Here is a 13,022-nt window from a genome sequence, read left to right as displayed (position 1 = left end):
CAAAGGTAGACCAGGATAGGGAGATAGGATAAGGGCTTTAGAGAAGGGAAAGAGGGAATGAGACCATGCCATCCTGAAAGGAGACTTTGGGCCTGGGGAACCTCCTGTCACTGCCCCTGAAAGCTTCAACCGCAATAGATCTTCCTTAGTTTCCCCTACCCCTAGCCCTAACAACTGCCAACCACAAAATCTACCTCTACCCCAAGCACTTCCTTTTGTGCTAACCAATGCTCACTCCCACCCTTGTGCTAATAAAAGCTTAGAAATCACTTTTCCCAGATTTGTTGAAGAAGACAAAACAGAGTTGATTGGCCCCTTTCTGGATCCTATACCCCATCAATCACCTATAGGAATAGATCCAGCCCATAAAAACCCCAAGACAACAGATACCTGTCAGCAACCCTCTCTTGAGACATCCCCCATCACTTCACAAGCTTCGCTTTCTTTCTATTACTATGATAAATCCAGTTACTTTGTTCTCACCCTTGTGCCTGTAGATTTTATTCCTCAAATTCATAAGACCAAGAACCCATCCATCCACACTGTGTTACAACATCAGTTGGTGTTAGTGAATAATGCAAAAACTTTTTAGCATTACTTTTTTTGTTTTCTCTGAACAGTGGCTTTGTACATACGACTTACCTTCAGGAATTAGTCTCCTCTTCTGTTACTTGTATGTTATGATAACATAGAAATAATTAGTTCACACCATTTTATATCCTCCAGAAAATTAGAAAGCCACTGAAGTTTTTGTCTTTCCCTGACTCTAGTTTTCTACAATCAAACTACAAATTGTCAAGAGAAGTGCTAATTAATGTTTATGCTAGTATGGAATATTATAAGCTGTGACTGAGGTAATATTTTTTAATCCACAATTGTACTACATTAAAAACAGCAGAAAATGATATCAATGTAAACCTTAGGGTATTTGTATTAGTAACAGCAATATTATAAATATTGCACAACTGAATTAATGAGAAATTTGTCAATCAGGATAATTTCAGTTCATTTAAATTCATAATGTGTATATGTAAAAAACTGTAGGATTATAGTGTGCCAGTTTCCTGAGATAAGAACTTGTTTTCCAGGATTATCCCCAATTAATAAAACCATAAATCTTTGATTATTGTATGTAACATATTATGTGTTATTATGTGTTACATATTATAAACATAATTTGTGTTTAAGCACTTTCAGGTAATTTATAGATAAGCACTTTCAACTGCAATGTTAAAGAAAATTCCAAAAGGACAAAGATTCAAAAGTCAGACATTCAAAGAATCGAAACCACCTTGCCAAACTTTATAAATATTTGGTGAATAACACTTTCAGAGATGATGAGAAGATGGACGCAAGAACATGTTTTGTGTGTGTGTGTGTACATAGTATATATATATATATATATATATATATATATATATATATATATATATATATATACACACACACACACACATGCACACACAGGTATATATGTATACATAGTAATAATAATATCTGTTACTGTCTTTAATAAATCATAGTTCAGACTAGCTATAAATTTGCTTTTGAGTATAATACCTTAACAAATCAAGAATACGCGGAGAATTCATACTGTAAACAGAGACATGTATTAATTGGGGATAATCCTGGAAGACAAATTCTTATCCCAGGAAGCTGGCAGTCTATAACCTTAAGAGTTCTAGAATATTCAAATCTAGCTGGTAGATAGCCAACCAGGTTGAGAAATGGACTGTGATCAATGAAGTCTCCCAGTTCTTCTCTTTGAGATCTTCATGTGAGATGAAAAGGTCTTAACAGCATCCTGGTGAATTCAACTTGGATTAATTCAACCACAGACAGGCTTAGCCTTACCTGGTAACCAGTTCAAATATCGGAATGGACTGCCACCACTCCACTGCCAACCAGTGGTGAAACTCAGACTGTTAAGCCCAATCCAGAGTCCCGAAGTCAAGGAACTGGTTAGTCCTGTACAACAAGAAGCAAAACCAAAAATAAAACAGATATTCAGAAAACATTGAAGTTCAATTCAGAAGTAAGTGCTTGAATCAACATGTAAGAGAAATAATAAATATCAAGCCTGACCTTCCTCCTTTGTTTCTACTAGTAATCAAAAGCAAGTAGAACTATTACTGCACTGACAGATAAAGAAATTGAGGCCAAGGGAGCTAGGCGAGTTAGTAAGACTCTAGCTAAGGTTTCAACCCAGATCTAACCATGACAAACCCCATCCTCCTAACTACTACATGCTTTCTCAAGGATATTACGAATGTGCTTCTTACTTTGATATAACTTAACTGTCTTTAACTATCATCAAATAATGACATTTTACTTCTTTTGAGAGTAAAAGTAAGATTGTTTTATATAAAAGCCAAAATTCTCTATGACTCAAAAATTTCAATGAACATTTTAAGCTACCATGTTCGTGAGTCATTATCTCAACCTCAGTAAGTTCTTATCGTTTCAGAACTTACTTTAAGAATCTTATATTTGTATAAGTCAATTTTTCTTCTTTATTAAAATGGTAATTCAAGGCACTAAATGTTTATGTTACTCTAAACTCTTCACTTAGGCAGATAATAAATCACAATTACAATGTTTAAAACTCTGTTCAATCCTCAGCCTACTGTGGAAGTTAAAAAACAAGACAAAACACAGAAGCAACATGGACCTCCCAGTGTGAAAAACTAACCATTATTACCTTTATCTTTTTAAGAGCCATAGATACGAATTCCCTGTTCTCTTTAAATTCTTTTAGTTGATTAAAAACAAATTTTAAAAAACACTGTTCTTTGTGGTAATAAAAATACCAATCTAAATATGTATGTGTATGTGTGTGTGTGTGTGTGTGTGTGTATGTATATATAAATGTAACTGGGCAAGTTTTTTGGATATACTCCCCAGTCCAATCTTTCAGTGCTAAGAGTTACCAATTATGAAACACTTATAATAATTGAATCAGATTAGGCCCCTATTTCCATAATAAGACTTCTATAGCACAATAATTAAAATCAAGAATTAATAAATGAGATGGTTTCAAACTAAAAAGCTGCTTCTCAGCAAAAGAAACAATCAGTGAGGTGAATAGAAAGCCTACAGCTTAGGAGCAAATTTTTACCATTTGCACATCAGAGAGAGCACAATCTCTAAGATATATAAAGAACTCAAAAACGCTAAACACCAAAAAACAAACAAATAACAAATAACCCAATCAATAAATGGGCCAAGAAACTGAAAAGACACTTCTCAGAAGATGATATACAATCAATCAACAAATATGTGAAAAAATGCTCATCATCTCTAGCAATTAGAGAAATGCAAATCAAAACTACTGTAAGATATCATCTCACTTCAGTCAGAATGGCAGCTATTATGAAGACAAACAACAATAAGTGTTGGCAAGGATGTAGGGGGAAAGGCACACTCATTGCTGGTGGGAATGCAAACTGGTGCAGCCAGTATGGAAATCAGTATGGAGATTCCTTGGAAAACTGGGACTGGAACCACCTTTTGACCCAGCTATCTCACTCCTTGGTCTATACCCAAAGGATTTAAAAACAGCACACTACTGGGTTGGCACTGTAGCTCAGTAATAGAACGCATGCCTCGCATGTGTAAGGCACTGGGTTAGATCCTCAGCACCACGTATATATAAATAAAATAAAGTCATTGTGTTCATCCACAACTAAAAGAAAAAAAACCCAGCATCCTTCAGGGACACAGCCACATCAATGTTTATAGCAGCATAAGCCACAATAGCTGAACTGTGGAACCAAACTAGATGCCCTTCAGTAGATGAATGGATAAAGAAAATGTGGTGTATATACACAATGGAGTATTACTCATCAATAAAAGAGAATAAAACCATGGTATTCGTAGGTAAATGGATGGAGTTGGAGAATATAATGCTAAGTGAAGTTAGCAGCCAATCTCCAAAACTCAAATGCCAAGTGTTTTCTCTGATATAAGGAGGCTGATTCATAGCAGGTTTGGGAGGTAAAGCATGGGAAGATTAGATGAACTCTAGAGAGAGCATAGGGGTGGGAGGGGAAAGGAGGGGCATGGGGATAGAAAAGAGGGTGGAATGAGATGGACATCATTACCCTAAGTATATGTATGAAGACACGAATGGTGTGAATATACTTTGTATACAACCAGAGATATGAAAAATTGTGCTTTCTATGTGTAATATGAACTGCAATGCATTCTGATGTCATAAATAACAAATTAGAATAAAAAAATTTTTTAAAGTAATTAAATGACTGTATTTGCTCACTTAATCCTCATAAAGTTTTTTTGTTTGTTTGGTTGGTTGGTTGGTTTGGTTTTTTGGAACAGGGAAACAAAGTCAGGACTTCGCATATGCAAGACAAGAGCCTTGCCACTGAACTTTTATAGATGAAGAAACTGGGTGTTTAAATGATATAATAGAACTGGAAATTTGAACCATGACACCAAAGTTCAGACTCCATAATTCTAAGTCATTAAATTTTTACAAATTTTTCATGAGTTTGTAGAGACACAGAGTCCTGTCATTTGTTGACATGGATGAGGAGCACTGGATCTCAATGTCAAAAGTCATCTCACATTTTTCACACCCCAGGTCTGTAAAACTGCAGTGTGCAAACAGATAACCACTTGAGGATACTGATAGGTTGAAACTGATGAAGTAGGTTGAGGCTTAATAAATTGAATTGACCTCAATACTGGATGCTTGTCCTGGAAAGTAAACCCTACTATGATTTCTTTAAATAAAGCAATAAAAAAATGGGATAGAATTAAATACTGACATGCAAAATCAGTGAGAATTAATTAAAATCCACTTATTTTTACCAAGCATTCTAGGAAAAAAAAAAGTTGAAGAACTAGCCCAGTGTTATTTAACGTGGGAGTTACCTAGTTCAATTCTTTTGCTTTATGGATGAGAAGAGAGAGTCTGAGCAATTTATTGAGAGTAATGAAGAGGATTAGCAGCTCAGGATGGGAACACAAGGTTCAATTTGTTTTCCCGGTGGATTTAATCCTCACTGAAATTAAATTTGCCTGTGAGTTATTATTACAATACCTTTTTGAGATAATTTTAAATTGTAGAGCACCTTTAAGCAAAGAATGAACTAAGCAGATATTTCTAATACATGTTTTAGCTTCCAAAACAATAGCTCACTGCCAGGACTCACTCCTGTCACCTAGGAAGACTCAGCTTTGGATTTTCAAGGTTAGAATTGTACCACGAAATCCAGAGATACGTATTATAAGGTTTTTCTAAGGAAATAACATTATCAAAAAAGGAAATATTTGTTTAGTCTTAAATCTGTGGGATTAAACACTATCAAGAATAACTATATTCATTAAAAAAACAATGAATTTGTCCATATTAAAATCATTTTATAATTATTCATATCACCAATTACTTTCTTTTATAATTTTTTAATTTTTTTAGTTGTCGATGGAACTTTTTATTTATTTACTTATACGCTATCCTGAGAATCAAACCCAGTGCCTCACACATTCCAGACAAGTGCTCTATTACCATTTAGCCACAACCCCAGCCCACTTCCTTTTATCTTAATAATATGACAATTATTTTGAGTACTAAATTGGTATTTGTGTTTCTTTAGGAGAAAGAAATCAACTGGAGTACTGTCCCTCCTCATTACGAATAAAGTGCCAAGAGGAGACACATGTTTATCAGACTGTACCTTAGAAATATTCTGAGATCAGTATAATATTGATGATATTCTTTATGTTAATAATTACTCTACTAATTACTATTGAACATTGGATAATTTTTAACAAATCATTTAAAGTTGTATTAATTTGAATAATAATTATCTCTATACTGGCAGAAGGGTAAGCTAAAAGAAATACTACATAGCTATTCCCAAAATCAACCTCTCTGGGATTTCACAAAATTTTCAGCTAAGAAAATAAGCATAATTAAATTATCAAGACTAAATAATTCATTAATTAAAGAAGCATTAAAGTATATTTTGTCTGATATTGCTTATGTAAATTCCTCTTTGGCGGGATGAGAAATGCCTACAGCTGTTTTCAGGAAGTATTTATCCTTTGACCTTCCTTATTAGTTCTAGGCACTTCTAAGTTTGTCTTGAATAATTAAATTGATTAATACTTTTAAAAATAGAGCCTGATGTATTGTGTCTAATAAATGTGGCTCCTATTACCATTATTATTACTACTAATACCTACATTTTTGAATTAAAGTAAGAAAAAGATGTGATTTAGAAACAAAATTCAAATCTTGTGTTAAATGATCACTTACAGGCCTAGGATTACAGCTCAGTGGTAGAGCACTTGCCTAGGATGCACAGAGCCCTGAATTTAATCCCCAGCACCAGGCATACATACACAGAAAAAATCAATTAAAGAACAAAAGCATCATTCACATCTTTTTTCCTAATGTGTATTTGTTATTTCATAGAGGAGCAGATCAAAATATTTTAGTATTACTAAACAAAGCACTAATTTCACATGCTAAATTTATTTTTAAAATAAATTCTTCTGCACGTATTGCCTGAAATAGTGATAAACCTGCTTTTGAACTCAGTTATGATAGAACATGTATTCACATCCAGTACTACACTTTTTTTTTTCATTTTGATATATACGTTCAATTTTGTTTTCTAGGTAGTCCCAAAGGAAACTGGTAAAAACATTCAGAACAACAAACCAAATTTTGCTTCCTCTATCTCATTTCAGTTCTGTAAATCCTAAGCCTGTACAGACATAGTTATAAATCTGATTCAGGAACTGAAGATTAATAGAGTTGTCCCAAGATTTTTCAGGGCAGAAACAGAAGTGAGATAGTGAAGTGGCTGAGGGTGATGTTGCCAAGGAGCTTCTAGGCAGAAACTTTTGAGTCCTGAAGACTATATAAAATCAGATCTCCAGTTTGCAATATCTTTGCTGAAGCAAGGAGAAGCCAGGTGAAAATTAAGGGTTCTCAGGAGAGCTCTGGGGTACACAGGAAACCTGTCAATTCTGTGATACACAGGCAGGGTAAAATGGAAGATTGAGATGAATTCCAGTTCAACCAGGGGCATTCAGCAAGTTTCCTAACGTCTCTCTGCGTGTTTGTGACGCTGCTTGTGGGGATAATAATGTTTATTTATAAAGTTGGTGTGGACTTTATTTCTGGCTCACACCAGCTGATCAATAAGTGACAGCGAATTTAATGTCAGAATTATCATGTTGGCTTACTCATTTTTAAAAATAATATTTATTTCTCAAAATCCTCACTTAAATAAACCTCATTTTAAAAGTATAATAATTTGTGGGTTCATTTTTATGCTATAGTTCTCCAAATAGAGAGTATCACAAACACCTATGCACACCATTATTTCCTAGATTCTTCTTCATATATCCCAATATTGACTGCTGTGAATATCATTAATATTGACTGCTGTGAATATCATTCTTTCAGAAAAAAAGGAATGCCTTCCCTTTATTTTATTAAAATTTTTATACCTTAATTTTACTTATTTTTTTAAATGAGGATCAAACCCAGTGCCTTACATATGCTAAGCAAGTTCTCTACTACTGAGCCACAACCCCAACCTCCCTCTATTTTTTACATTTCCTCTTAGATATTTTTTCCTGATTGATTGATATCTATTACTTAGAAAGGCATGAAGTACTCCAAATCTCATTAGAAAAGTCACTCTTATCCAGGTTCTGGTTAAACTTTGCTGACTCAAATTCCATACCCTTGGAAAAAGATTCAAATAAGCATCTGAAGTCAACCCAGCCCTGGATCTCTCGGGGCTTGTTGGCTCCCCTGGTGGGCACACTGATGGTGCTTGTTGACCAGGGAAGCATTTCCTGCCTTCCCAGTCTGATAGGAGAGTCCAGGGACCAGGATATGAGTCTAGCTGGGCAGAGATGCTGTCCACTCCTATCATCCCTTTCTTCTCTGGAATTGGTGAAGAGAATAAAAAATGACCCATGCTCCATCCCTTGACTTTCAGAAAGCCAGAAAACAAGTAAAAATTGTAGAAGACAAGAAAACGCAACCTTCAGATACCAAATGAAACCATTTCAATCCCAACACCCATTTCTCCAACATACGCAAAAATGCAGGTAACTCTTGAATCTCCCTTTTCTATTTCTTAATCATCTACATGAATTTACATTGATCTCTGTCCATGCCTTCTTCTCTTTCTCTCTCCTTTACTCATGGTTGTAAATATTAGTTGCTCTGATCCTTTGTCCCAATATTGGGAAGGCACCAAAGACCAACACAAAATAGAACAATTGAGCAGACGGAGGTGGAATCCTATCTCTAGGTTCATGAATGCACACAGTGAGATCATATTGCTTTTCTATCTTCACTCTGTTTAATAATAGCTTAGAGGAGCAATGGGTTCCAGCTGATGAAAGATATCATCCAAAAACAGTTGGAAAAAGAAAAGTATTAGGAAATGAAGCAAGTCTGATTGCAGAGTCTACGCCCTTGCCCCCTCCCCTTTACTATCTGGTATTGTTCCTGGATATAGCACATGCTGATACAGTGTTTCACCAGGTGTGATCCCTCAACTAGCTGCCCCAGCATCATCTGGGTGATGGATTAAATGCAGATTCCTGGGCCAGCTACTGGTCTGGAATCTCAGGGATCTAGGTCTGAGTAACAACTTCACTCTAGCAAAATTCCCAGATCATATATAACCAATTTCACTTTTAAAGAATCACTGCACTTACTGTCTTCTTGTCTCGTTGTGTAAACATTAGGTAGAATTTCAAAATAAAATTATTTTTATTTTGCTGTATCACTGTTTGTGAATCAGCAAACATTCGTGGAGACTCCTCTGGAAGTTTCTGTGTGAATCTGCTTGGAGTAGGGTGTACATCTTCATAGGATGTTCCTCGTTTCAGATATTTGCCCCTCTAATCCAGTCTCCACACAGATTTCAGATCCCTTCCTCTGAGGCCTGTGCTAGCATTTGAACCTGTTCATTCATTTTGTTTTTCATGTCTGTCTTACCCCTTAGACTTAATGGCAACAGGACAGAGTTGGCTTTGGTGTCCCCAGAACCTAGCATAAAGCCTGACACACAGGTACCTGATATCTGGTGAAATGAATAAATAAGTAAAAAAATAATAATAATAACAAATTAATGTATTTATACTCTTTTGGGGGGAGTAGGGCAAATTTGTAGGAAACTGTTATTAAGGTGGGACACAAGATAAGAGAAATGCAAAGGGAAGTGGACAGAACTGCATTGCAAATATATAAGATTTTGCAAATTCCAGGTTTTAAAAAACTGGCATAGGAAAATGCCAAGGTGAGAAGTATGAGACATCTACATCATCCAGGAGGAACCCAAGACTTTTCTTTTTTAAAGATGACAAAATGGGCTGGGTGCAGTGGATTATGCAGCCTATAATCCCAGCCGCTTGGGAGGCTGAGGCAGGAGTGTGGCAAGTTCAAAGCCAACCTCAGCAACAGTGAGATGCTAAGCAACTCAGTGAGACCCTGTCTCTAAATAAAATACAAAATAGGGCTGGGGATGTGGCTCAGTGGTCGAGTGACTCTGAGTTCAATCCCCCGCAAAAAAAGATGATAAAATGCATGAAGGGGAAGAGCAGTAGATGGATACATGATAGCCTATTAATCAGGCAAAGGTTGCTTTAGTAACTATTTGATAGGAAATGAGAAGCCATTAAGGGTATTTGAAACAGGGCAGTCACAAGATAGGAGATATATTAATCTAATAGCATTGTTAGAGCAAACTGGCAGGAGGGGGCTCTTGAGGCAGACAATTGAAGGTGGATTTGCTCCCATATTTATTTCTGGCCCTAGTCTCTCTGTTTTGACTTCAGGTTAGACCTAGATAATGAATACTTAACCAGAATGGTCCACGGCTTTGTGTCCAAGAATGACATCACCCATTGATTGTGGCATCCTGTACTTTGAGCCAGGTTAGTCCTCAGAATCTTTCTTAGCATACTCTCTAGAGTCACAACCAAGGGCATTGTGTAAAATTGTGGATGTGTAACCGACGTGATTCTGCAATCTGCATTTGGGGTAAAAATTGGGAGTTCATAACCCACTTCAATCTAATGTATGATATATGCTATGTCAAGAGCTTTGTAATGTTGTGAACAACCAATAAAAAAAAAACAAAGTTGGCCTATGAAATAAGACCTATTTGCCATTCCTGGCATTGTCATCAGAGTGCGAATTTCTCATACCCTCTAAACTATCTGCCCAGGGATCACCCATATCCTGATATTTATAATCATACGTGCTGAGTGCTGAGTACTTTTAAGTTCAGTTTATGTAGAAATAAAATAATCATGACTTGACTTACAACTTTGTTTTCTTTCCATGTCATTACCTGTCAGGTATGTTTGCTCATGAATCTCTGTGACACTCAGGAGCTCAGCATTCTGTTGTTGACAGCTCTTCCTTGCCTGGTGCCAAGTCAAAGCAGATTTGAAGTTTATCTGGTAAAGAACGTTGGTCAATGGATCTTTAGTCCATAAGTTTGCACTGCCCTCAACTGCAAAAGAAGTCAGACAGAATTTGCTGCATGGGACATGGAAACATTTCCAGCCAACAATATTTTTTTAGCCCCTTCTATTAGCTGTATTGCCTGAAGCATTATCTTTTTATTTCTTTCCTTTCTTTTTATTTCATTTTCTTTCACTTATTGATAAATCCAGTTGGATTTTCTTCACTTCTGAACTGAAGAGTGGGTTTCACAAAACAATCACATCCAATCCCTTCCATGAGCCTAAAGAAAGAAAAGGAGGCATCCCTTCTGTATTCTCCTGCTGGGTCATGGGACATCGGATGAGCTAGAAGTGGGGCAAATAAAAAGATCAGACACCAGCCCAAGTTTCTTAATCTACAAAAAGGTTGAAATGGGGGAGAGGAAATAAATATATGTCTTCTCTCTGCAAGTAGGTGTTTTGCCACATTCATGGAAGAGTTGAGAAAATGGGCATAAATGACCAATAAAGGAAGCACAATTGACTCTTCATTTAAAGAAGGTATATTTTCATTTTAAAATTAAATGTTGTCTCCCAACTGATGTCTAGGTTTGCTGGTTGGGCAGATCTTCCCAAAGAGTTCAAATTCCCTCAGCAAAATTGTACAACTGATGTTGGAGCTTAAAGTTGCAAGCTACAGAGAATCGAAAGAATGGGTCTTTTCCTTTTCCTATTGTCATGAAGGAAGACATTACAATAATCAATGTAAAAGACAATGAAGAACATATATTTAGTGTCCCTAGGTCAATAACTGGTACCTCATTTTCCTGTTTTGAACCTGCTTATTTTAGGCTAATATAAAATAAAGTACTGTTCTAAAAGGAATATAAAGTGAAATAGAGTTTGATATTACAAAACCCCTTAAGGCATGAAATTTATACATTGGGCTTTAAATTTTTAATATATATTGAAATCAGCCAATTTAATATACAATACAACTAATATGTGTATATGTATGTATGTATATATATATATATATATATATATATATATATATTAGTTGTAGTTGGACACAATGCCTTTATTTTATTTTTCTGTGGTGCTGAGGATCGAGCCCAGTGCCCCGCACATGCTAGGTGAGCGCTCTACCACTGAGTCACAACCCCTCTCCCCCATTTTTTTTATCTTCTACCATTATTTCACATTTAAGAGGGAAAATATATCACTTGACTTTGAAGATATAAATTAGAAGAAACAAGACTAAAACTTTTTTTCTAATGAATTTACTCAGGATCTTCCTCCAACACATATCCAAGGATAGCTAAGGCTGTGAGTTTTCTCTATGATTAGTGAATTATCATTTATCTCCACATTCTAGTCATTAAATCACATGTTGATACAACAACTCCTTTGTGAACACCACAGAAGTGAAGGATGCTATCGTCAGACCTGTGCAATAACAGATTTAGAAAATATCATTCCAACTAAGTAAAAGAGAAACATTCCTCAATCACTGAAAAACGAGTACTGTTTTCTTTAAAAAAAAAAAAAGTTCAATTTTTTCCAGACATATATTAGACATCTATAAACCTTTAATGGGTATTAAATCTCTAAATGCTGATAGAAAAGAGACAAAATTCTATCTATGAGCTGGAAGTCTGCTACCCTTGTGGACATTCACCCAGAAAAGCTACACATAGAACAATTATAACAATCTATGAGGCTAAGAAATCAAATTTACTTTTTTTTCTTTGATACCAGGAATTAAACCCAGGGGCACTTAAGCCCTGAGCTATATTCATGGTTTTTTTGTTTTTGTTTTTGTTTTTTGTTTTTAAAAGACAGGGTCTCACTAAATTGCTTAGGGCCTCACTAAGTTGCTGAGGCTGGCCTTGAACTTGTGAGTGTCCAAGCCACTAAGATGTGTGCCCGCATGCCTGGCTCAAATTTGCTTTTAATGGGCTGATTAGGGGCTATAGATCCAAACAAATAAGTGAGGAAAACTCTAAGATGTCTCTTTTAATTTAACAAATAAAAATATTTTTGAAAACTGTGCTGTTTTATAATAACATTTGGCATAAAGTAATTACATGTGGATTTATGGTCACAAAATTTAGTAGTAAGTGATGCTATTTCAAGTCAGGGGCTGCACTCCCACTCTGAACCACCTTGGATGCTCTTCCTCACCCCCACCTCTTTGCAAGGCAGCAGGAGAAAGTTCTGGGGGATGCCAGGAAACTGCAGCTGCTCTGATCTAGTCTAAAATAGGAGGTGAGAGAGGTGAGGGGTCAGAAATTTAGCAAGCTGGCAGCAGAAAGGATGTATGCAATGGGAAAAGTATAGCAAAGAATCCATCCTTTTCCTTTTCCTCAGCCCCAGCTCCCCTCCCAACACTGATGCACTTTTCCACCTACTTAAAACCTGCTACACTGCTTCTGTACAGATTTGCAAGCATGGACAGAGCACCAAGAATCCATATGTTCTGGCAGTTTCCCACCAATAAAATGCAGTGCCACTTATTTTGCAATTACCACAAGGACAACTAATCTTTCATTTTAAAAAGATCT

At 36.0% G+C, this 13,022-nt stretch overlaps 1 protein-coding gene across 1 annotated transcript in view; it reads right to left on the bottom strand.

Moving 5' to 3' along the window:
* Positions 1–13,022, bottom strand: part of MRC1 (mannose receptor C-type 1) — an 86,562-nt gene that overhangs the window by 56,688 nt on the left and 16,852 nt on the right. Inside the window, exons 4-5 of the mRNA XM_081298996.1 lie at positions 10,359–10,523; positions 1,855–1,968 (exon numbers count right to left, since the gene is read on the bottom strand). Coding sequence (XP_081155122.1) covers positions 1,855–1,968; positions 10,359–10,523 — 279 coding nt within the window. The remainder of the gene's footprint in view (positions 1–1,854; positions 1,969–10,358; positions 10,524–13,022) is intronic.

This window comes from Spermophilus citellus, assembly GCF_964194105.1.
Source record: "Spermophilus citellus genome assembly, chromosome: 6".
NCBI lineage: Eukaryota > Metazoa > Chordata > Mammalia > Rodentia > Sciuridae > Spermophilus > Spermophilus citellus.
The sequence above is the reverse complement of the archived record's forward strand: the minus strand, read 5'-3'. Positions and strand labels throughout refer to the sequence as shown.